The sequence below is a fragment of the Colias eurytheme genome, chromosome 26, assembly GCF_061535395.1.
Source record: "Colias eurytheme isolate Ceu_HAF_F1 chromosome 26, ilColEury1 Martin Lab GWU primary, whole genome shotgun sequence".
NCBI classification, from domain to species: domain Eukaryota; kingdom Metazoa; phylum Arthropoda; class Insecta; order Lepidoptera; family Pieridae; genus Colias; species Colias eurytheme.
In genome coordinates, this window is record NC_143005.1 from 3478075 (window position 1) to 3502846 (window position 24772).

A 24772-nucleotide genomic window follows, 5' to 3' on the forward strand; every position below is an offset into this window, starting at 1 on the left:
ATAGTAATGTACGCAAAATCACAGAAAAACATCAAATAAGTTCTGAAAGGATATAAATGGTGAGAGCGAAAATGGTCTCTATCAAAGTAGTAATAAGGGCTATATTTATAATAACAGAAATAAAAGTCTTATTTTAAATTTATTCACCCATCAGAATTGAAACTATGTACTATAGATTTCAACAAAACATTACCTACCTACGTAAGTGAGTTTTATTGCTCTACAAGTTAAAGTAAACCGTAAATGTCAAACCTTTTCGTTAATTAAAGTAAGAAGTAATAAAGACTCAGACAATAAGGTATAGGAACAAATAATGGTTAAAGTTCGGCCGTAACATTTACTTGGTATATTGTTACGGACGCATTTAACGCACACATACAAACGCTTGCAATCCCCGGTCCAGACGAGCCCGCTTAGAGAGAGATAGCACACTCACACCATGTGTTAGACGAGTGTGACCGCGTATATCGACGGGGGAACGTTCGAAACTGAATTTCAAGATTTTGAAGTTTTTTTTAAATATCTTGGCGCCAATTTTGTTCGAAATGTGCAGGTACTCTATTTACAAAAGGATTATTTCGATTGTAATTTGTATCCGTGGCATTTGTTAGATATATTTTATATATTATGTAGTTACAAATCTTTTTTAATTGTCGAATTCAATAGATTAAATAAAACAAAATTTTACTAACCTATATAATATATTAAATTGATAGAATAAAAGTTTAGTTGTAACTGTAGCGCGAATCGTGTGATATTGACCTTCCGAGCGATGACGTCATTCGCGACCTACCTGCAGCTTCCAATGCGCGTGTGTGCGTGAACCAGACCCTGAAAGTCCTGTGTGTGCGTAGTTCCGTTTCGCAGACATTAAACTCTACATAAAACGTGCATGTGTGCGTTGTCTCCACGTTTACAATATGCAACAGGCTTTCTGTATGGTAATCATTGATTTTAGTTTACTTATTTTTATACAATAGAAATAAGGAAACTGTGCTGCCCACCATACACTAAAGTGCAGTAACAGCAAAATCACGATTTCGAGTAAAACGCATTTAAAGTTAAGAATTGATTTTAAAAAATCAACAGAATGATAAGCAAAAAAATTTGAATGCAGAAAGGTTGTAAAGGCATAGGTTCACACGTTAAAGCAATAAAAAAAAATATATCTTAATAACTGAATTTATTATGGCCATTTATTCTTTTTGGTGCCTATTACTGCATAGCCTTTTTTGTAAAAAATACCATTTTAAACTTAGTAAAATGCAGCAAAAAGCCCTATTACTGCGTTTGGATCAGTTATTTTGTCAAGAAACCCAACTAACATGCAGTAAGGTCAAAAAAATACTGCATTTTAGTTAGTTTTTTAAGAAAAAAGTGTTCAATTTACTAGTGCAGTAAGAAAAATAGCTAGTTCACAGTTGCAGTATTTAAAACATTAACTGCACTTTAGCTAGGAATAATCATATCTGTGTCATTATGCTACCCAAACTAATCTGCAGTAATGCTGTATTTTACTGCGTGTTAGTCAGTTTATAATGATAAAAGAATGTTAAGTATTCACAACTAAAATGCGACAAGCTTTGATTTTACTGCATTTTAGTTGGGAGTTCGTGACAATAAATTGTATTTTCTTAATTTGCAGTAAAAATAGCTTGTATGGCGGTAAATTTTACTGCGTATTAATTTTTTTTTTAATTTTTTTCCAGAAATATAAAACTATCTAAAGAACTGTAAAATTATATTGCTTACTGCATTTTAGTTATGAAACCTTAAAATTTAATCTGCAGTATAATTTATACTGTATTTTAGTTGGGAAATCACGCCAAATTGTTAATTTTTTTCGTTTGCAGTAAGTGAAAACTGTTAAATAAAAACCATTCTTATAGTCTTAGAAATAAGTAAGTTAATTCAATAGAAAGCTTAAGAAACCCGCTTTCAGAATCACTAATAAAACGAAAAATCACAAAAGGGCTGTTACTGCTCTTTAGTCTCTGGTGGGCAGTGTGGCTATAAGTATAACGTCACCATATGAAATAGAGCGAATGCTTTTGGAAATAAATTCTGTAAGTAAATATACAAAATATCGTATGATAATATGTAGTTATGTGAGGTTTTAAATTATTTTACAAATTTCTATGTGGATTATGAAGAAGTGAAATTATTAATCATTCATCATTGTGACATTATAGTATATAATTGTGTAGCTTTATTTGTTTAGCAAATGCTTGTATGTATTTCTTTAAATTTACTCATATGATTGAAGATATCAGAGGCTGGCCTAGCATTATTATTGCATTGTACACAATACGTCTGGAGGATAGTGTTATACATAATATATATTAGATTTCAGGAAAACTTACATACTTAGATTAAATAAAAACACGGACGAAGTTCAAAAATTTATTCACTAATAATATATTTACAATACACTAATTTTTTACAATAACACAGTAAGTATTAGCATTTAGCAAGAACCTTAAACTGTGGTTATTAGCTGTAAACATAGATAAAAAGATGACTATCAAAAGTGGAATATTAGAAAAATCTAGTAAAAAAATAAAAATCTAATTACTTAACTACCTTAGAAAAAGATTAAATTGAGCAGAGCGATTTTATAACTAAGATAAAACTGCCAATTTACGATATAGTCTCGCGTAATATAAATATATTCGATTGCTTAAAATTATACATACTTAACTATATTGTAATGTTTGCCACTACTAATTATTATCATTTAATTAATAATAATTATATTATCACATTTAATTTCAGCCAAGCGGCTCTATTTATTTTTGTTCATAATACAATGTAAAAAATAAACTTTGTAACTAAAAAAATGTTCCGAGTTATTTTTTACAAGATGGCGCTACTGATACTGAAATTTGTCATAGCGCCATCTGTTGGATCGATCGTTATTTAACATTTACGAACTGTATCGATGAATCTAGTTCATTAATTATTATTGTAGCAATTAACACCATTATCATTAAATATGTGTACAACCTATTAGTGCTAAATAAAAACAATATCAACTTTTGTATAAAAAACATATTGCAACTAATTTATGGCATTTTATTTCCACAAAAAACATGGAAACACGCATTTTATAGGTTATAAAATCTTAACATAATATAATTATTTTAAAATATTTGATTCTCTTTTTAATGGACAAGGTTTTATGAAAATCTATGTAATGAACGATGCGCTTTTCTTGGAAGCGATCTTTCAAGGGAAAATTTTAGATAATAAATATTTCAAAGAATTGATAATACATTAAATATTTGTTTATTGTTACAGTGAAATATTTTTTAACATAGAATATTTTTCAGAAGATCAAAACCAAGAATGGTTTACAGAAAAAGTAAGCCAGTTTTGAGAAGCAAGAAATTTTGATAATAATTCCAAATATATCCTATGTCTATAGTTCAAAAATTCACCGCGTTTCTTAAAATGGTGTAAAATATATATAAATACATTAATAGCACAACCATTTACATTGATAGTAAATCCTAAAGCAATGTTGGAATAAGATTATCTGATTTAGAAATAATTGTTTCAAATCCTTTCGAGGTAATTTCACCTCACATTTATATTGGTACAAAAAATTCATTTAAGTAACACAATTTTATTCTTAATTTCATTCTTATGAAACCTACATATTAAAAGGCCTCAGAAATGATTTTTGATATTAATTCACAAACAAAGCCCACCAATCATATTACATCAGAATACGCGCCAAAATTTCATCGAACAATTTATACAAAAAAAAAAAAAATCTCGCAAGTTTTTTTTTCTAAGCCTTCCTTATTATTTCAAGAACACGCTTCGCACTTAACAAGGCCCACTTCATCACAATTCATGCACTTAAGAGCAACGAACTCGGCCGTGAAGTGATTTCTATGGAGGCTCTTTTTGGACCCGTTGCAAATTCGACAAGGGAGTAGCCGGAATCCACCACACATCTGACAGGTGTTGCAGGCGTCTGGACTCTGGAATGAGAAGATTTACTGTATTAGACTATAATGCATAATAGTATACGATAAGGACCTAACTATATAGATGATAAAATATTATAAGAAAGTTATTAAGCTATTGCATAGCTTCTATCGCGGGCCTTGAGCGCGGGGACCAAATCCAGAAATTTAGTAACGAAAAACCTCACGCTCCCCACTCCGACGGGCACGGAGGTGTGGCTTGAAGGCATAGCATGCAATAGCTTTACCGCGGCAGTCCCCGAGTGCCACACGTCTTTTTATTATTAGTATTTGCTACAGGTTTTCATAGTAACATTGTAGAATTTTTTGATAATTTTCTATACTTAGTTATATGATTGGGAATTGTGAGTAGAAATAAAATAGGATTTATTATAACTATTCACTCGTTGCACGATCATGTCGTTAGGCGTCTATTTGGCAATAATCTAAAATGACACAATTAAAGGGAACAATCAGATGTCTTTCTTTACTATAGATGATAAAGATCGAATTATAAACATCTAAGTAAGGTTACCATTCAAATAAGGGCTGATTTTTCAATCCTTGGTTAAAACTTATTCGTCGAATAATATAAAAAACTAACATTTTAAAAACGTATTCTAATTGCCCGTATTTGACAGTTTACGTGACATTTTAATAAATATTATCGTGTAATACTTTATTGGACGGATAAGTTTTATCCAAGCATTGAAAAATCGGCCCTAAATAAAGAAAACTAGACAAAAAAGTGAATACAATTATGATAGATTTGGCGACGTTTGTTGCTCTATGAAGTTGATCGAAGTTTATTTAACCACAATTTTCTTCACAGTATTTTTCTAAAAACTATGAACGCTTATAAATATTAAACATAATACAGAAGTCAATACATATGTATTATGTACATTTAAAATTCAATTCGAAGCAAACATTATTGCATATAGCTTGTTGAAATCCAAACATTGCTTTTGAATAATCAAAATATTTGTTTAAAACGATTTCAATTTGGCCCGACATTGTTTGCGTTTGACCATACGTACGATGACCATTCGTGTAACTGAGATTTTTAATGTGTATTGTGTACCTATTGTAATTGCGTCATTTCAATATTCAAAAATATTAAATTAAATATTTTATTGTGGAGTTAATGTATAGGTGATGAGTGAAATATTCGATTTTTTAGTATAAAAAGATTCAAAGCGACAATGCCTTTCAAAATTTTAAAATATATTACTTAAATAATTAATTAAATGTTCCCAGTTTTACAGTTGTTTAGATGGAAGACTTTAAATGGAAGGCAGTATAAACTCATACAAAGAAGAACCATTTTAACAGGAATACATAAGTATAATTATATTTCCTAAACAGTTTGCCAAGTTTACAGATGTTTTGGTGGGAAACTTTAAATAGAAGATCGTTTAAAACCCAAAAAGTGTCATTTTATAAGAGAAAACATGCATGATATAGTTAAATTCCTACACCTGTTAGTAGTAATAATAATTAGTAAATAACTTCTTTTAAGCCTGTAATTGGGCTTCTACGGCATATAATTCCCCCAGGTAACATTTTATATGCGTAAATTAAACCTTTATACAAATACCCGTAAATAACTAATAAATAACCGTAAGTATAGGTATTCCTTATGTTTATTTCAGTGTGAAACCGCCCTACACACTTACTGTCTCATGTCTCACTAAAACAATGTTTACGCAGTCAATAGTTGGCCATAATTGAATGCCATCCATTTGCTCACAGGCCACAGCCAAGCCTTGTGTAACTTTAACGTAGCGGGGATTGATGAAATACGCCTAATGTACACGTATCTTTACTTAAATAACATATGCCCTTTGTATATTGGTTAGTGATAGCAGTTAAGTGGTATATGTTAGAAACGGTGGGGGAAAGTGTCTTGTTTAGTGCGAAAGCATTCTGAATTTGCCAATATCAAAATCTATGTTCAACAAAATTGCTTAGTGACTGTCTAGACTAGCCATTGTGGACTAAATTCTGAAAGAAGGTCTATTCTAACCTTTATATGTGGTTGTTATATTTGCATGCGTTGTTTTCTAGTAATAAAAGTTTTAATTGATGAATGGGATGACTTTTTACTTACCTTATAAGGTTTCAGCATTTTCCTCAGTTCGCCGCTCTCGTTCAGTTTTTCCACCGTGTCTGCGTCCTGGAAATTAAATTGTCTTTATTAGGATTTTCATAATTTTCTTTGGCTTTGTCATTAATTGAAACCTGAAAGGGCAATTTGTTATAAGAACTTATAATCAGTACGAGCCTTTCAGAATTTAAAGGTTACCTAAGTTTCTGTTAACAGCTTTATAAGTTTCTACTACCATTTACTAGATAATTTTTTTTGTGTTATTTATTACAAGCATTACATATTATAACGTTATTAAAACACTTCACTCTATTATAAAATAATAATAAAAGCTGTCAAATACTTCAGCTCTGTGCATATTATGAAGCGACAACATTCCATGGATTTTCATCTTCCATTTAAACCGTGTTAGGTATTCTTTAATAAAATATGTTCAACGCTCAAATAAAACACTACTAAAAATTATCACACTTAGAGGAATTTCATTATAAAATATACCTAACCTTATTCTTATAAAATTCAGGTCGAAAATGATCCCTGTTACACACATTACAGAAATCCTTTGATTTCTATAATATTTGATAACGTATCGAATTCATTTATCTTTTCATGAAAACCAATCCGCAAAATTGTATAATTTGTATTTGTACCACTAAACCTCAAATACGCTCCTAACCCTTTATTTTTACGAGTCTGAACGTAAAAACCCTCTGAATAAGAAATATGGAACGGAATCGATGGTTTTTAGTATCTGAATTTGTTAAAGGTCGACAAGTATGCTTTTTTTGTTGATCTTATGTTTATCGAAATGATATAGTCAATATGGCACTATTCGTTAAAACTATTGTTAAAAGGATAAACCGTTTTGCTGATTACCTAAAAAAAATATTTCTTTTGCCCGAAAGGTAGAAAATACATAGTAGCCTGTAGCATCCTACTATCCAAGTGAAATATCTTTTTCAAACAACCTGAAAACATTTATGTTTGGAAGCCAATTTGGTGGCTTCCAAACATAAATGTTTTCTATACACCAAACTTCAAAAACTTTATAGCAGAATCAAATGCGGGGTTTTTCGAGCGAGATTAACTAAAACTTTGGCACCTAGACGGAACTACACTAAAAGCTATCTATTTATTCGCCAGCATTTCATTTCCATATCACTTTAATACTTGGAACCGCATCTTTTTGTTCTCTTTACATTTTCAGTGTTCACAACAAAATTGTTGGAAATTAATTCAGTATTTGAATACAACGTTGGAATATTATATCTGTGAACGTCACTCGCACGAGTGGCATGGCAACTAGAGATATTAAAGATATAGAGGAATAAATGGCAATAATATTATTAAATGCAAATGTCTTATAATAAAATCGACAAGATTAAAACAACGATAACAAACATTAGAACATTACGATATAGATTTCCTTACTTATTATATTATTTCATATTTAGGTTCTAACTAGATCTTAAATAACGATATATAATCATGCTATATCTAACAAATATCTGACAAATAAACAGTTATTGATATAAAATATTGTCTACATCATGCACATTCATCAGACATCTATAATACCTATACTAATTGCATTAAAACAATAATCACATGGAGAAAGACGAAGTCACATGCAAAAGCCATTCAACTAAGTCACAGTTTCAAAACTAAATCACACATGATCAATGCACGAACTAATTGAAATGCAGTATCGATTTATTTACACAGTAGCACAAGTTTCAGTTGATTTCGCAAAGGTCCTTATAGCTTATTCTTATGAATGCAAACTTCAAGTAATGAGATGGCAAGTAATGAATTCCTGGATAGCGAAAAATCTCAAAGGAAACGGCGCTGGTCTTCGAATATTAAAACTTATCGTTTTTGAGATTTATTACGATTTTGTGTAATGAGGAGGAATAAGTAAAAATAACGTTATGTACTATTCTTTTTATTTTGTAAACTATTCTATTTATTTTGAGATAAAAATATGAAAAGTATTTTTTAAGGGCTAAGTAACCACTTGACACTTGATACCCTACACATAAGATATTATTTAGGTTATGCTTTGTAAAATATTAAAATAAAGATAATAAATAACAATCTTTCAGTGTACCTACAATTTAATATAATATTAATAATTTTTTTATTAAATTTTAAACCAAATCCTGACATAGATAGGTGTGTAACCACTGCACTCATCCCATCGTAATTTATTGATAACCCAAGTTCAAATTATATCATAAATATTTCATAATAATCATAATAATTACGTTTATTCTGTTACATTTCTATACATTTTTAATGAGTTATTTAAGCAGAAACGTTGTTATAGTGGATAATTTATCTGACATTGTGGCTAGTATAGCCTTGGGCAGCTCTGTTACTATGAGCTCTGCTTTATTTAATAAAATTCTGACTTTAACAATCCACGAAGGGTTTACAAAGAGAAGGTTATAATAAAACCCTGTTGGAAATTGAAATAGTTTTATTAGGAGGAAACAACTGGCTTTGTGCGTATTATTTTCTATTCTAGGCAACCCTAATTATATTTCGTAAGCGAAAATAGTTAAGGTTACTTATTTTTAACATCATTTATAGGCCATCCATCCATTTACATCACATCAAAGACAATCAAACAAAAAAGTCTTACAAGATGCTCCATATATTTAAGGTCGATTTATTTATTTATAAATGTATTCAAATATCAATAGTGCAAATGTTCAAATGTTCAAATCAATAGTGCTAATGTTATTGATTTGCGGTAATAATTCAACATAGCATGTAACTAAAAAGCCCGAAACTATATAACAATAAAGAGCAATAAAGATAACAAAACTAAAGATTGTTTTTAATCGCCAAAGACTTCATAGATATGTGGAAACTTATAGCCCTAATTGAATACTTAAATACAGAAGTTACGATTGCAAATACGAATAACTGATAAGTTAATTAAAAAATATTTTCCCACGTGCGAGATGCAAACATCTTGCGAAATAAACAACCAGTAAAGAAAGGTCCTTCACGCCATTTAAACATTATTTAATCATGGCTCAAGTATAATTGGTTATATCTTTACTATTGCAAAACTATCATGTTGTGTAAAATTATTTTGTGAGAAATGAATGTGAAGGTTGGTTTTAATTTAATTTTGAATATGCGATGCAAAGGAAAATTTTTACTTGATTAATTAAAAAAATACAGTAGTATGAAGTAGGTATAAAAATAAACTACGTACAATATCACTACATTATAGAATAAAACAAATCGCTTTCCTTGTCCCTATATCCCTGTGTATGTACATATGTATGTATGTACATATATGTACTTATGTATGTATATGTACCTATGTATGTACATATATGTACTTAAATCTTTAAAACTACGCAACGGATTTTGATGCGGTTTTTTCGAGTCGCGGGCGGAAAGCTAGTATAATACCTAGGTTCTAAATAATATGGAGAAATTATGAGATGCAAAATAATGAGATAAGACTGAATGAGCAAGAGGAGAGGTATAAATATGAAACACGTGCGTGAAAATCTTCTTCAAAGTATATGAAGTAGGGCACAGATAAAATAGTGCCATTTAAAACTTTGAAAGTGTCTAATATCTTCATAGTACGGATTGAAAAGCCCAATTCACATACAAAGCTCAATCCTTTATAGTAACTTCTCCGTAGAAACTGCTTTGCGAATGGCTGGTAAATGGTAAAACTATGTTATGGCGATTCAAAGGGCTTCTAGAAGAAGTCTTATTGGATAAAAAGCGTTTGAATTCGCGTTGAACATAAGCCAAAAAAATGTCGAGCTTAAAATCAATTTTGAAGCAAATTTGAACTAAATCAGCTGTTAACCCGTATGTGTAACAATTACGGTACGATAGACAAACAAATCAGTTAATATCCAACATAAACAGTGTTACTAGGTTCAGGGTCGCTGTGCACGTGGAACCAGCGGACGGTGTTATGTAATAGTGCGCTTATTTTAGGAAAATTATTTAATCTTTTAAATTTTGTATTTATTTTGGTGGATATTTATTTATGAAGGATGTAATAATAGATTGTGAAATATATAAGAATGCGAATAAACATGTATTTTTAATACTTAAAATAAGTAGGTCAATAGAAGCTAAAAATTGGTCTTAATGTAAAATAAAATATGCATAAAAATACCTTCTAAAATCTAATAATCGATTATGGATCATCGTTCATGTACAATGTTATTACTTACACAATTTTAAATAAATATTGTATTACAAAAAAAAAACCTAACGATTCTAATGATATATTAAAAATAAATACATACATACATACATTTATAAATTTGTTTTAATTGTACAATTTTGCATATAACCCTCACTAAAAGTTAGATCGTTTCAATCCAAAGCTTTCCCGGACAAATAGCAAATACATTGTATTCAAGAACCATCCACCTTGTTACCGACAGCTGTATTCTGCACACTAACTAGATAAAACCAGTTTCAACAAATTCTGGTTATATAAAACTAGTTTTAAGGGTTTCAAAACTTTATAAATTGACAAACCTTAAAACAAAACTATTGAGCTTCTTTTCAAAGTGCATTGTCATTAAATTATTAAAAAAAAAAACTAATAAAAAGTAATTATCCTTTATTCGTTTTCTCGAAGACGATGTCATTAAAGTCTTCAACTTTTAAGCGACATGAATCGATTTCAGCAAAGTCAAAGTTCACTTACTCATAGGCATATTTCATCAATTCTTAAAAAGAGGAGTGGGAGGACACGTGCAATGCATGTTTGTGAAAATATTTCGACATTGACATCGTAAGAAAAGCTATACATATATTATAAGTAATTTTTGAAGTGAAACTTCTTTATCGGGGTTGGAAAAAAAATTTTGTGTAACATTTTTTCGTTACGCGTGACATTTTTCTGTTACGCGCCATCTTTTTCTTATCCCTACCACGCGTGATTTGACGTACCTATTTCTGTAAAGTTGCTTAAAGTATTTTTTTTTAAATAAGGTCATAACTCATAAAGAAGTTTCACTTCATACGTGTGTACACTAGTACACGCACACATTTTTTACTATAACAAAATGGCCAATGAATTAGTATACTTCTTTTAGTTAGGTATAGCTGCTATGTAGTGTTTAACTATCACTAAATTATTGAGTAAATCATTAAAAATTATATACAAACATAATTCACGTATGGTAATCGCGATAGAATTTCAATTGTGTGTAGCTTATAAGTTATAAGCTACACCTATTATTCTACAAGAGAAAAATATGACTGTTATAGCAATTACATAAAGAACTAAAAGATATTTCGATTTAAGAAAGTCGGTTAAAATATTACTTTTGTTTACCTCCTGCATACATTGTCTGTGCAACGCTACCTACAAAAGATCTTTAGAGCTATGCATCTTGTTACTCGAGATCCCGGTACTACTGTGGACTTACTTTGTGTACCTTTTGATAACTTTCAAATGCAGCTAGTAGCTTATTAGTTATTAGTATTTATTATTTTTTTCATAGTATAATAGAAATTGTACAAAAAAACCTTATAACGACATCGAATTTAAAATAAACAGTACAATTTATAAGCAGCCTAATCGTTTTGAAGTGATCTCTTCGAGGTAACAAGCGCAAAAGGAAACAAGCATAAATATAAACTCACACACACACATATTTATTGACATTAAATCATAAATTATAGAGAATAGTCCATAAATGATCTTCTGACTAACTAACTAGTCGAGAACAGTGTATCGGTTGGATATTGACCTAATAAATTTTAATAATTATCGTTATAGATGTGTTAATTCTGTTGATTGAATAATATTATTATTTCACAATATCTTTTAACTGGTGATCTTTTTATCAAGATCTACTAACTGTAACGGACTAAAGGTGTAGGTCACTAATGTATTGACCATTGACTATTGAGTCATCGAATAAATATATAATTATTTATATTAATATATTACTTTTCGCAGCTCCAGTTATAAAGCGCTTGTTAATTATACAAAATGAATACTGAGTGTTAATTTGGCCTGTAAAATCGAGTCATAATTGGATTAGCGAACTCTTCCCAAAAATAATGGAAATCCAACATATTATGAAGTATTAATTTTATTTATATACATAGTTATGTAATCCATTATGTAATCCATCTGCTACAAAAAAGATAAATGTTAAAGGAAGCATCATTATAATATAATGACGAGTAGGTACTAAATGTTATATTAAATGTCCCTACATAACGGAAACATAATCATCGCTTACTGTAGAGTACCTTTTACTTGCGTAGCTTATTTATTTCTTCAATAATAAGACAAAACAAAAAACAAACTAACTTTTCTCGCTTCTTCGCTGGCCAATACCTACATTCATTCAACACCTACATAACTCTTCACCGTTTTCGGTATAAATTGTATAGAAAATATCTCAAATTTAATATGATTGATGATTATCCGCTTGAAGCTACCTCTACAGGCTTAATATTATACGAGACTGCAAACGGCTAGGAATTTACCCTAATATTAATAATTAACGTATACCGATCATAAGTATCCGTTTTTCATAAGTTTAGTACCTATTTATTTGCGTCTGGATAACACAGATGAAATAAAAACATTTCTTTTACATGTTTTGGTTGATAACAAAAACATCTTGATTACTCCCGTTATCTTACATCTGTTATTTTGGACATTTTTTATTATCATGAGCAAAGAAAGTACCAGAATTAAGAGAAGAGATTTATATCTTTTTTTAGGACCGACGACTGTGGTTTTATGACGTTTTGTACTAATAAAACTTCCGCGAAATGTATTGAGATAAATCATGCAGCGCCCTCTAGTCGTAAAGTAAACAAAATTATGATGAGTGCGACCTTTCAACACACGTTTTTCTAAGTTATTTGTCAATTGTCGCTTTACTGTGTAGTAGGAATTTATATAGCATCAGGTGCTTTGTTGAAATTGATAGGGGGTATAGTATGGTTGTTAATATTTTATACTATTATAAAGGCGAAAGTTTGTATGGATGTATGGATGTTTGTTACTCTTTCACGTAAAAACTACTGAACCGATTACAATGAAATTTAGCACACATATAGAGGGTAACTTGGATTAACACATAGGATAGGTTTTATCCCGGAAATCCCACGGGAACGGAAATCTAGTATTTTATATTTGTGTCCATCCATCTAACCCATTCATTTGTAAACAATATACAGTTAAATTAGAAATACGGTAATGTAGGAAACGCATGTAAAATTTAATCATTCTGACATTGCTTCCAATGTCACACTTAGATATAACTTCTTTCTATATTATAATTTGAAAAAATCATCAATATCAATCCAGCCGTTCACTACAAACAAACAAAAGAATTAAAAGTTAAAACGCTTTCCATTTGCCTGATTTTGCAATCTGGTAGGAAATTGCCAAATAGCTTTAATCAATGTTACAATGAATCAATTATAACAATTCAAACACATAAACAGCCAATTACGGGAATAATCTGGACGTAATTGTACAGCATAATATCACGCACACATGTACCTAATATCAATGTATGTATAAGATACATATATAGTATGTGTGTGTAAGCGTGCAGTCAAAACATATCGATTTTGTGAATCCGTACCTACCTATAAATAATATTATCTCCAGAGATTTTTGACATGAATACAGATTAATAATATAAGTACTTTATAAATATGTAGTTATTTAATTCTATCTTTGGAAATAAGTTTCCAGAAAAACACTTAGGTACATAATATTATGTTTATAATATTCATAAACTGTATTTCTAAACTTAAACGGAATTTTTCTTCATAAATTTCCAAGTGAACATTAAAATCATTCAAAATTCTACAAATTAATATATTATTGGTAACAATTTTGTATTTACACGTTATGTAAACAAAATTCGTTTTGATAAATTCAGAAAATTTCCGCTACCAACGAATTATGAAAGAAGCTTATGAATTTCGCAAAGGCTTTTATGAATATGGTGTACTTATTGAATGTTCTAGAGAAATTGATACTTACAGAACTTTTTGAAATAATAACTTTTTTTATTTAAACTTTAAAGTACCTATAACTATTATTTGGCATGTATTTGTGTGTAAGCATAAATACCTTAGGTATTAGTTTAATTCAAACTAATATTTCTTTATTAATTATAAGTTATAAGGAAAAACTCGATTTTTTGTTTGTTTGTTTCGATTCAATTTAATCCCTCAGCCCCCGGAATAAAGTATTTTGGACTGAAAACTAAATAACAAAATGCTTCATCTCATAATAAGCATATTTTTCCATAACTCATTTTGTCACAGACAAAAATTAAGCTCCGACATCGAATATTAAGAATTTAATAAAAGTTTCCCGCTTCTGTGAAAGCCAATGACCTTTACTGAAAAGTTTTTTTTTATTATGACGGACTTTAATCGAATCGTAAATATTTATCATTAAATATCATGTACCGGTCTGTGCCAGTGTAAAAATTGTAAGACCCTTGACATTCAAGCCTTTCTACTGTTGTCTGAGATTAAGTCATACAATACAAAGAAAAAATAAGTTTAAATGATCGAAATAATTGCATTTGAGTAGATGTTGTGTACGGTAATTATTATAACAAAATAGAAAAATTATCTACATGTTTGTTTAGGTATTTCTTCCGGCATGTCATTTTTTTACTGTCAAATGACAAAACTTTTTAGGTAGGTACCTACTGGTATTAAAGTAATCATACGTCTAACTTTAATTATTTGTCTGTTATAATATACCTACAACAAATTAGTTATATATAGTTTATGATTATGTTTAGCCATAATCTAGCCAATGTAGACGCTATGACAAACATATAATACTACTACGTATACAAGTATTATGTTCAGTTCGACAAGAATCACAATCAAAATCTGTTCTTTATTTTTGTTCTTTGTTCCAAGTATCATGTAGGTAAGAAAAAAAAACTAACAGGTAATATTAGGGTAACCACTAGTCTTAGAAATGATCTAAGTTTTATAATTTACTTTTGAGGACAAAGTAAAATTATATGACCGCGCACCCCAATAATCCTTAAGTTTCAACCTTCTACCCTACTTAATTTTCTTTAGTTTTCGGCTTAAAGGACCCTTATTATGTATTCCCGTAGTAGATAATATCATAAATGTCATGGTTACAGCCTCATCGAAGTGAAACTTCTTTATCGGGGTTGGAAAAAAATTTTGTGTAACATTTTTTCGTTACGCGTGACATTTTTCCGTTACGCGCCATCTTTTTCTTATCCCTACCACGCGTGTGTACACTTGTACACGCACATTTATTTTTTCATTTTATTAAATACTAGCAATGCCCTGCGGTTTTACCCGCATAGATAGAGGAATTTTTTACATCTTGGGTTACATTATTGCATTTTTTGTAAGGATCTCTAATTTTTTTGAAAATGCAATATAGCCTATGTTGCTCAGTGAAGATGCAGCTAGAAACCATTAGAAAATGGTGAAAGAATTTTTGAAATCGGTCCAGTAGTTTATGCGTGAAAACCATACATTAGACACCCTGTATAAGTATCATACAACATACTTTAGGATCCCTTTAAGAAACACATTCACATGTTTTGAAAATGCTTTCTTTCACCCACTCATTCACTCAACCACCCACTCACTTAACCTACCGACTCACTCAACCCACCCACTCCCTCTACCCACCCACTCACGCTACCCATCCACTCACTCTACCCACCCACTCACACTACCCACTGACTCACACTACATACCCACTATCTCTACCCACTCACTCCCTCCCTCTACCCACTCACTCCTCTACCCACTCAGTCCTCTATCCACTCACTCACACTACCCACCGCTCACACTACCCACTCACTCACACTAACCACTCACTCCCTCTACCCACTCACTCCTCTACCCACCCACTCACTACCCACTGACACTACATACCCACTATCTCTACCCACTCACTCCCTCCCTCTACACACTCACTCACACTACCCAGAGTGGGTGGGTATTGTGAGTGAGTGGGTAGCGTGAACGGGTGGGTAGTGTGAGTGAGTGTGTAGAGGGAGGGAGTGAGTGGGTAGAGATAGTGGGTATGTAGTGTGTCAGTGGGTAGTGAGTGGGTGGGTAGAGGAGTGAGTGGGTAGAGGTACCCAGAGTGGGTGGGTATTGTGAGTGAGTGGGTAGTGTGAGTAAGTGGGTAGTGTGAGTGAATTACCCACCCGTTAAGGCTAGCCACCCGCTCACACTACCCACCCGCTCACACTACCCACTCACTCCCTATACACACTCACTCCCTCTACCCACTCACTCCTCTACCCACTCACTCCTCTACCCACTCACACCTCTACCCACCCACTCCATCTACCCACTCACTCCTCTACCCACTCATACATACATACATAATTACATAATTACAAACCTTTCCTCTTTATAATATAGATTACGTCTAGTCATAGTACCTTTGTGCAGACTTTTAAAACCGCGAATTTGAGCTTTTGCTATGTTAATTGATAATTCCTTATGAATCATCTACTCACTTTCTTTTTTTTTATCAAAGCTGTATGATATTTAATTTAATGTACCTATATAATGGTAGATAGCTTATCTTATTATTGTGAAATTCACTGAGAAATAACTAGGATTTAATAATTCTATTTATGTATTTTTTAAGCTCAAAAACATTACAGACAAAAGCCTACATGTGTTTGGGCAACATTTCTACACATTAAATAGTAAGCAGTATATATAAATCTTTTAGTATTCATAAAACTTGGTAAACATAACAAACCTTGACAACCTGATCAATGAAATTGCATACATATTCAGTACTAGAGGTCCGCCCGGCTTCGCCCGTGGTACATATTATTTCGCAATAAAAGGTAGCCTATGTCTTTTCTCGGGTATCAAAATATCTCAATACCAAATTTCATGCAAATTGGTTCAGTAGTTTAGGCGTGATTGAGTACTTTCGCATTTATAATATTAGCACAGACTAATATTAGTATAGTCAACTCATCTAATTCTGTGACAAAACAGAATATGAAAAAAAAAAACAGGTTAAACTTTATAAATTTTATTTTTATTTTTAATAGGAACATTAATCAATCTTCTATTTATCAAATGGAGCAAGTGTAATCTTAACACATATGAATTAACTCAGCGTAAAATGAGCTTAATCAAACCGCGATGACTTGTCTAATTCTGTGACAATCACCATAATTCGGTGATAGTACTTCTCTAATTCTGTTATAACCGAATTAAGTGAGTATTTATTATTTTTTAACACAAAAGTAAAAAAAAAATACAATTAATAAAAATATAAACATATTGAAAGTAATAATTATGTATTTATTTATCAATGAGAAATTATCAAAAGAGGGGAACCATAAAAAATTAATATTGGACATTATAATCGTTTGTGTGAACAGTGTACAGACTCATTTTTGACTGCAGAATATTTTGAATTGCGGATGTCAGCGTTGTTTCATTATATTTTCTATTTTTATTTTTGTCTTCCTCCATGCTGTCTAAAATAAAAAAAAATAACTCACTTAATTATGTGATAAAAAAAATAACGGACTTTTTTAAAATGCTTGAAAGCGATCCTACTTTTAAACCTGAGTAAAAATAAATATTTTCTGACTTAAACGACTAACGTATACGTACTAAAAACAATTATTTATACACGAATTGAAAATATTAAAAATTTGCTTGGTTAATTCGGTGACACTGTTTTGAGTTGCAATCTTGAAAATCGTTAACTTTTTGAACCCAGGAAATAAGGTATTATGCAAAAACAAATGAAAAATTACTAAAACCTTTATCGGTATCAACAAGAATATGTTTTTAACAATTAATTGTCAAAGTATCATGAACTTACACTCACCTTTTCTATTTAAAATTAATTAAATAATGACAGCACAGTTGCACGCTACCGGTGAAACGTCAAACATGGCGGCCGCAGTGACAAATCTCGTGATTCTTACCATCTCACCCGCACGATTTTAACAAAAGTTTGTACACGAAAAGAAGCTTTATTACCATACCATAGGGTTAATTTTAATGTATTGGATTTTACTCCTATAACGCTATAAAAGAGTCCAAACGTTGTATCTCCGAATTAAGTGAGTCACATAATTAGGTGAGTTTACCCTATGGATTATATTACGCTACATATTGCCTAAAAGCCTATTAAGATGAGCTCGCACTCGATCGAACTTACTCGTGCTTCTTATTAAGATAACGTTTAATGCTATACTAAATAATTAATAACATTAATTTATATTATGCATCGTGTCTATTACACGGAAGGTCGCTTTTACGAAAGGTTTTAACTTTCAGAAGCAATACTTACTTATGCCTTTGAAATTTCAAATTCATGTTTTCGAGTAGTTACACGGTTCATGTAGGTATTATCCAATATAGAAATTAAATTGGTTCTTAATATTTTAATTATAAGAAAGATACTACTTACTACAATTTTTTACTTCTTTGTCAGTCTTTAAAGCGACATATAAAACACATTGCTGAAGTTTTTATGCTCAACCTTTTTGAAATATAAATAAAGTTACGGTTAGAACAGTCCAGAATTAACCATAAAAATTACGAATGGTTCAACTCTCTTGCGATAGATGTAACGTACTCAACAATTATTATGTGATTATTAATGTACTCAAAAATCGTTTAATGGTACAGCGGTAAAACGTGTAAACTTACCCCAATATGATGCCCATCAATAAACAATTGCGGCACTAATATCTGATCGCTCCGCATCCTATCCCTGATCTCGTCCTGGTACTCCATGCTCATGAACACGTCCCGCTCCTCAAACTTGATAAGCAGGTTCCTGAGGATCTTCTTCACCAGGACACATCGCTGGTAAGTACTTCGTACGATGCCCATCGTCGTGGTATACACTACCACTTTTCCCGCGTCTTTTTCTTTGTAACTCTGTAAGGAAAATACAGATAGGTACATAATTAAATAATATTATGTGATTTAAAATATAATTTATAACGAACGATTATTAATTTAATTACTTAATTAAAAAGAGTTTTAATTTAATTAGTTTAATAATATTATTAAAATAAAAAACTAATATTAAAGCAAAATTGACTAAATACTCTTTTTGAAAATAGCGCCATCTATCGGAAGTTGTGTGTATTATTACAAAGATAAGGTTTCAGAATAATACATTGTATCAGTAATAATTATAAGTTAAACTAGATGTCACTACTCACTGTAAACAATACTGTAAAAGTTAAGGCAACTCTGAAATATTTTAAAACATGTTACCTAATATAAATTTATAAAGCATTTGAATGCCATAAAATAAAAAATATCAATTTCAATTTTGAACATGTTACCTAATAGATCAATTTAATAGCACTCAAGTACATACATATTACATACCTATATGTACTTGAATCAATAATATTTTTTTAATCTTACAGTATATCTGAAGCCCAAAATCTATAACAAGATATCATTAAGAACTCAGTTGTTAAATTTTAAGCCCGACTAAAGTAACAATAATTATGTAAAACCAAATTTTTAACGCTTATGCATTGCAAGAAGTGATGAGCCAACAAAACTGTGTGACAAATGATGGGTGAACGGAACGTGTGGCTGTCATCAAATTCGCACCTATTGCGTACTTACTTCTTTACGCAATCGAGAACATTCTATGAAGTAATAGATGGGTTTTGAGTAAAAGTACTGGCTATTGTACGGAATTGACCTCTGACGAAATGTGTTTCAAAATGTGTCACTTATTTGTATTGGTTTAAGAGAGATTTTTGAAGGGGAAGGGGTTATAAAATTATGTACTACATACTTTATGGGTTGAAGTCAGATACAAAATGTGTTTTATGTAAAGTTTTTCCACTAAAGTTTGAACTTCAAAGTAAAATGTAAATGTGTAAAATATTTTGTAATTTTATAAAGTAAATGTAACCTTTTAAGATAATAAATTACGATTGCCATGAGTTGATGTTTGCCATGGTTTGAAAAACGTTTATTTTTTTTCGTCGAGACCTCATCCATGCGGCAGCTACTTAAGTAAGTCTAAATGTATCAACTTTTTTATAACATCGGACCACACAATATGACAGTGTATTGAACTTAATAAAAGCAAGTGTTGAATTTAAAGTCCAGTTACAGCTTATCATTGGTAGAAGCCATTAGTCAATTGTTTTGTAGTGTACGATATTTAAGTCGCATCCTTTAATAGATCCGATATAATAAACATATTACAGACGTAAGAATTAAGTTATTAAGACATTTTATTTTTGTTTATTAATTTCAAAATAATCTAAATAATTTTATCCTGAAACACGTAAATATTTATACTCAATCTAATCGCTGCGAAATTCCGAATAACATGCTTTATATCAACCACGGCCTAATTTTATTTTTACATATTTAATCATTTTATTTCGGATTTTCAATGAACTTTTTGCTACTGTCTCTATTTATAAGAGGTAGGTAGCTAGGTATGTAGTTGTCCTATTTTGTCAAGACTTATTACAGATCGTATTATTAATGAATATTAGAGATCGTATTATGTAACATTTTTTGAAACTAATAAAGAAATTTTTCATTTTTCATTTTCATTCTTTCATATGAACGCAATATTGTCGCACGTTGTAAAAGTCCCAATCTCCTTAAGGCTAAAGTTTTACAGTTATTTAAATCTCGTGCGTGCTCCTAACGGTGCTCCGTCTCATCCAGTTATGTGGAACATTGATTTGACTATAGATTTTTTGGTGTATTTTTTGTACCGACAGAAAGATATATCATATTGTAATGTTCTTTTATTCTGCACTTTACTAGATGTTAGTGGAGTATGAAGCAACGCTATAATAAGAAACACATATATATGCAAATTATGAATAAATACGTGGCTCCGCTCCTGTTGGTCTTAGCGTAATGATATATTATATTATAGCCTATAGCCTTCCTCGATAAATGGGCTATCTAACACCGACAGAATTTTTCAAATCGGACCAGTAGTTCCTGAGATTAGCGCGTTCAAACTAACGAACAAACTCCTCAGCTTTATTATATTAATAGATATAGATAATAGATTTGGGATGTTTGGGACAAATATATCAACATCCAGTGACATACATTACCTATTATCATTAAGTGGCTAATATAATAGGCATCAGATTTTTTGTTTTCGCTGCAAGTTAATAGACATGAGAGCTTAGATAATTATAAAACCATTTCCAGAATTACAAAACTACCTGTGTACTAAATAGGTCAGGGCAACCGTTTTTAAGTTTATAACAAACATGCCAACCTCAAAGTTGTTGTTTAATATTAAAATATTCAATAGACCATTGAATTGGTTGGTAATTTTCTTAATCTCTAAGCTTATGCATTGTATGTACTCCAAGATAACATTATAACCTTGATTCATATGGTCTAACCGACCAAATTGAAGAGTGCTTTACCTATTCTGAATTCTCATATCGCTAACCGACCAAATTAAAGAGTCCACTAGATCATCTAGCTCCGAACACCAAACCTATTGACTAACCAACCAAATCGAAGAGTCCTTTCCATACGTGTTCCAAAGACCAGAACTTTCGCATTACACTCGACCAGAGAAACCGTCCAGGAATGTTTAAGCCGATAAGTGGGTAAGCACTTTCCCCAGCAAGTGGCCTCACAAGGTCGGCAAACCGGTCTCACAGTTGTAGAAATGTTGGAGACGCTGTACCATTGAAACTTGTTGGGATACCAGTTATTATATTTAACTATAGCTCGGTAAAGTGGGACTAGCGGCTGAGGTCAAAACCACGGGCAAAAGCTATAGGTGTATTATGAATTTTTCATTATTAAACATTGATATTTATAAAGCATTTGAATGCTTTAAAAACTAAATATCAAAAGCTATACTAAATACTAGTTATATAGCACATGCGTTTGTCTTATGCGTAAGCTGAGGCCTTAGGTTCGTAGAACAAAGCCTATACGCTAGTCGGTAAGGATACTTTCATCCAGTCACTTAATTTAATATGTATTATAAACAAGCAAAACATCCTCATTTTAATATTGATATCTTTCTTTTTCTATTGAAGATTCTTGCAAATTCTATCACTAGATAACACCGATTAATCCATACTAATACATATTATAAATGCGAAAGTAACTCTGTGTGTCTGTCTGTTACTCAATCACGCCTTAACTACTGAACCAATTTGCATGAAATTTGGTATAGAGATATTTTGATATCCGAGAAAGGACATAGGCTACTTTTTATCCCGGAAATCTCACGGGAACGGGAACTATGCGGGTTTTTCTTTGACTGCGCGGGCGAAGCTGCGGGTGGAAAGCTAGTAAAACAATAAAGCTGGTCCTAAGAAAGCAGATAAGTGCCCATATTCAGATTACCTATAAGTTGATTATCAAAACTATTTTAAATGCGACACGAAAACACTCACCGTTCATAGTTCGTGATGAATCGTGGATATAGTTTTGAAAGGTCAAGGTGAGGCAGACGCATAAAATACATGAGTAAGACATTTTTGTTGAAACGCATTCTTTAGATTTATTTTTAAATATTAGCTAATTTAAAATAAGATTTATCTAAATAGGATAATAATTAACATAGCTATGGATTAGTTATTATCATTAAGTGGCTCATATATATAAAAATAATGGCACGATTAAATATTGTTATTTGTTACTAAAGTAGCTTTTAAGTTTTAACATTATTATTTTAACACATTCATGCAATAAAATTGTTAATATAATATTTAATGTCACTAGAAATCAACGCGAATGTGTTGATAAACATAAGATTAGGTACCTAGATTCCGGGGGTTACCAATTACCATGTCTTAAAACAGTATTAATTCCAGTTTGGAAAAGTGATGGCGATAGATGACCTAGGAGTATTATATATTTGTATCATTTTTCCACGCTGGACTTAATACTGCTTTAAAACCGCGTCGCATCACAGTTACTCCCTTGGACTTTTTATTCTATGACTAGCTGTGCTACGCGGTTTTACCCGCAGTGCTCTACTCTTGCTGGTCTTAGCGTGATGATATATAGCCTTCCTCGATAAATGGGCTATGTAACACCGAAAGAATTTTTCAAATCGGACCAGTAGTTCCCGAGATTAGCGCGTTCAAACAAACTCTTCAGCTTTATAATATTAGTATAGATAAAACGCACAACCGATTGCTTTTCGTTCTCAGACAGTGATTAAGCTTGTGGTTAAAAGTCCGTGTGACAAATCCAAAATATCAGTGACAATCACAAGGACTGCTGAGGTAATGTTACAAAACGTACAGCCGAAGGTAACACGCATTACTTGCGTTGTAATGACATTGCGCAATTGAATTTTGTAATTATTTAATTCACATTCCAATGTATAAAACTGTAATTTTCAATTAAAATTAAGGTTGGAATTAGGTTCAGGTTTTATACCGCAGGTGCTGAATTTTTGTTTGGTGATTTACGTTTGACATACTTTAATGTTGTCGCTAGTAGGAATTGACGAATTTGTTCGTTAAATGTGTAGTTTGGAGCACGATATTTTACTGAAATGAAAGAAATCAATTGTAGAAAGGAAATTGTACTAATATGTACCTAAGTAGGAATTACATAGGTACTTTAATTTAGTTGTTAGCAGGAATTGAACGTTAAATTTGTAGTTTAAAGTTCTTACTTTCTACTTCGATTTCTTACTTAATATCTTTATTTAATGAAATAAATGAATTGTTGCAAGGAATTTTTTTTTTTAATTATTATATATATACGTATATATACGTAGTAGAAATTGTACCTACGTTAAATGTATAGTTGATAGTATCTAAGTAATTAAATGAAAAAAATTGTTGTAAGTAAATATGCATGCAGATATTGAATGAAAGGCGGCTATTCTTGTTTATCAATCGTAATAGAAGAAATAAACAGCTGTAATTCTACTTGCATTTAATATATTATATGTTTATGTTATGTTCCTAGTCAACAATTTATATATGTAAACGTAGTAATAAATCAAAGCATGCGTAATACATTATGTGAGGCGAAAACTATTTATTATTATATTGTTGAAATTAATTATTGCATTATTTATAGTTTAACTTGAATTAAATCAACAACGTGTTATATGTAATATTAGTTTATACAATTTAAAATATTGAACTGATTGGTCACATAAATAGCATTGGTAGGATCCGTAGGAAGTAGGAACGTAATTCTTTATTAAAGTGAGAATAAAATGTGTACATAGAATCCAGTGTTTTTTTTCTGTTTTCTCGTGACTTGACGATTGTTTTCTTACATTCCTGAGATAGCCATTCATAATAAGGGTTTTAATGATACGGGAGAAACCTTACTTTTAGCCATAAAAGTAGCCATAAAGACGCCAGTCTTTTTATCAAAATCCAGAAAATCTCATCGGACATTTTAGACATGATAACTTGCCATTAACTGGACTTGTTTAGACTTCGCGATTTATCCTATTAGGATTTGGAACTCGTAAACAATTATACCACAGATTAAAAAGAGTTCATTGAACTCCAATTCTTTATTTGTCAAACAAGAAGTAAACATTGAAGGAATTAAAACGGAATGTACCTATGAATTATTGATGTTATACAGAAAGATAGGCATTAATTACGCATACACTAACTTGAAAGCGTGGGAAGGACGT

The 24772-nt window shown here is 31.1% G+C and overlaps 1 protein-coding gene across 1 annotated transcript in view; it reads right to left on the bottom strand.

The window, feature by feature from the left end:
- Positions 1–2473: 2473 nt before the first annotated feature.
- LOC149897113 (uncharacterized) overlaps positions 2474–24772 on the bottom strand; it is a 35663-nt gene continuing 13364 nt past the window's right edge. Inside the window, exons 2-4 of the mRNA XM_090116608.1 lie at positions 18811–19044; positions 6091–6156; positions 2474–3992 (exon numbers count right to left, since the gene is read on the bottom strand). Coding sequence (XP_089972734.1) covers positions 3816–3992; positions 6091–6156; positions 18811–19044 — 477 coding nt within the window. The 3' untranslated portion in view covers positions 2474–3815. The remainder of the gene's footprint in view (positions 3993–6090; positions 6157–18810; positions 19045–24772) is intronic.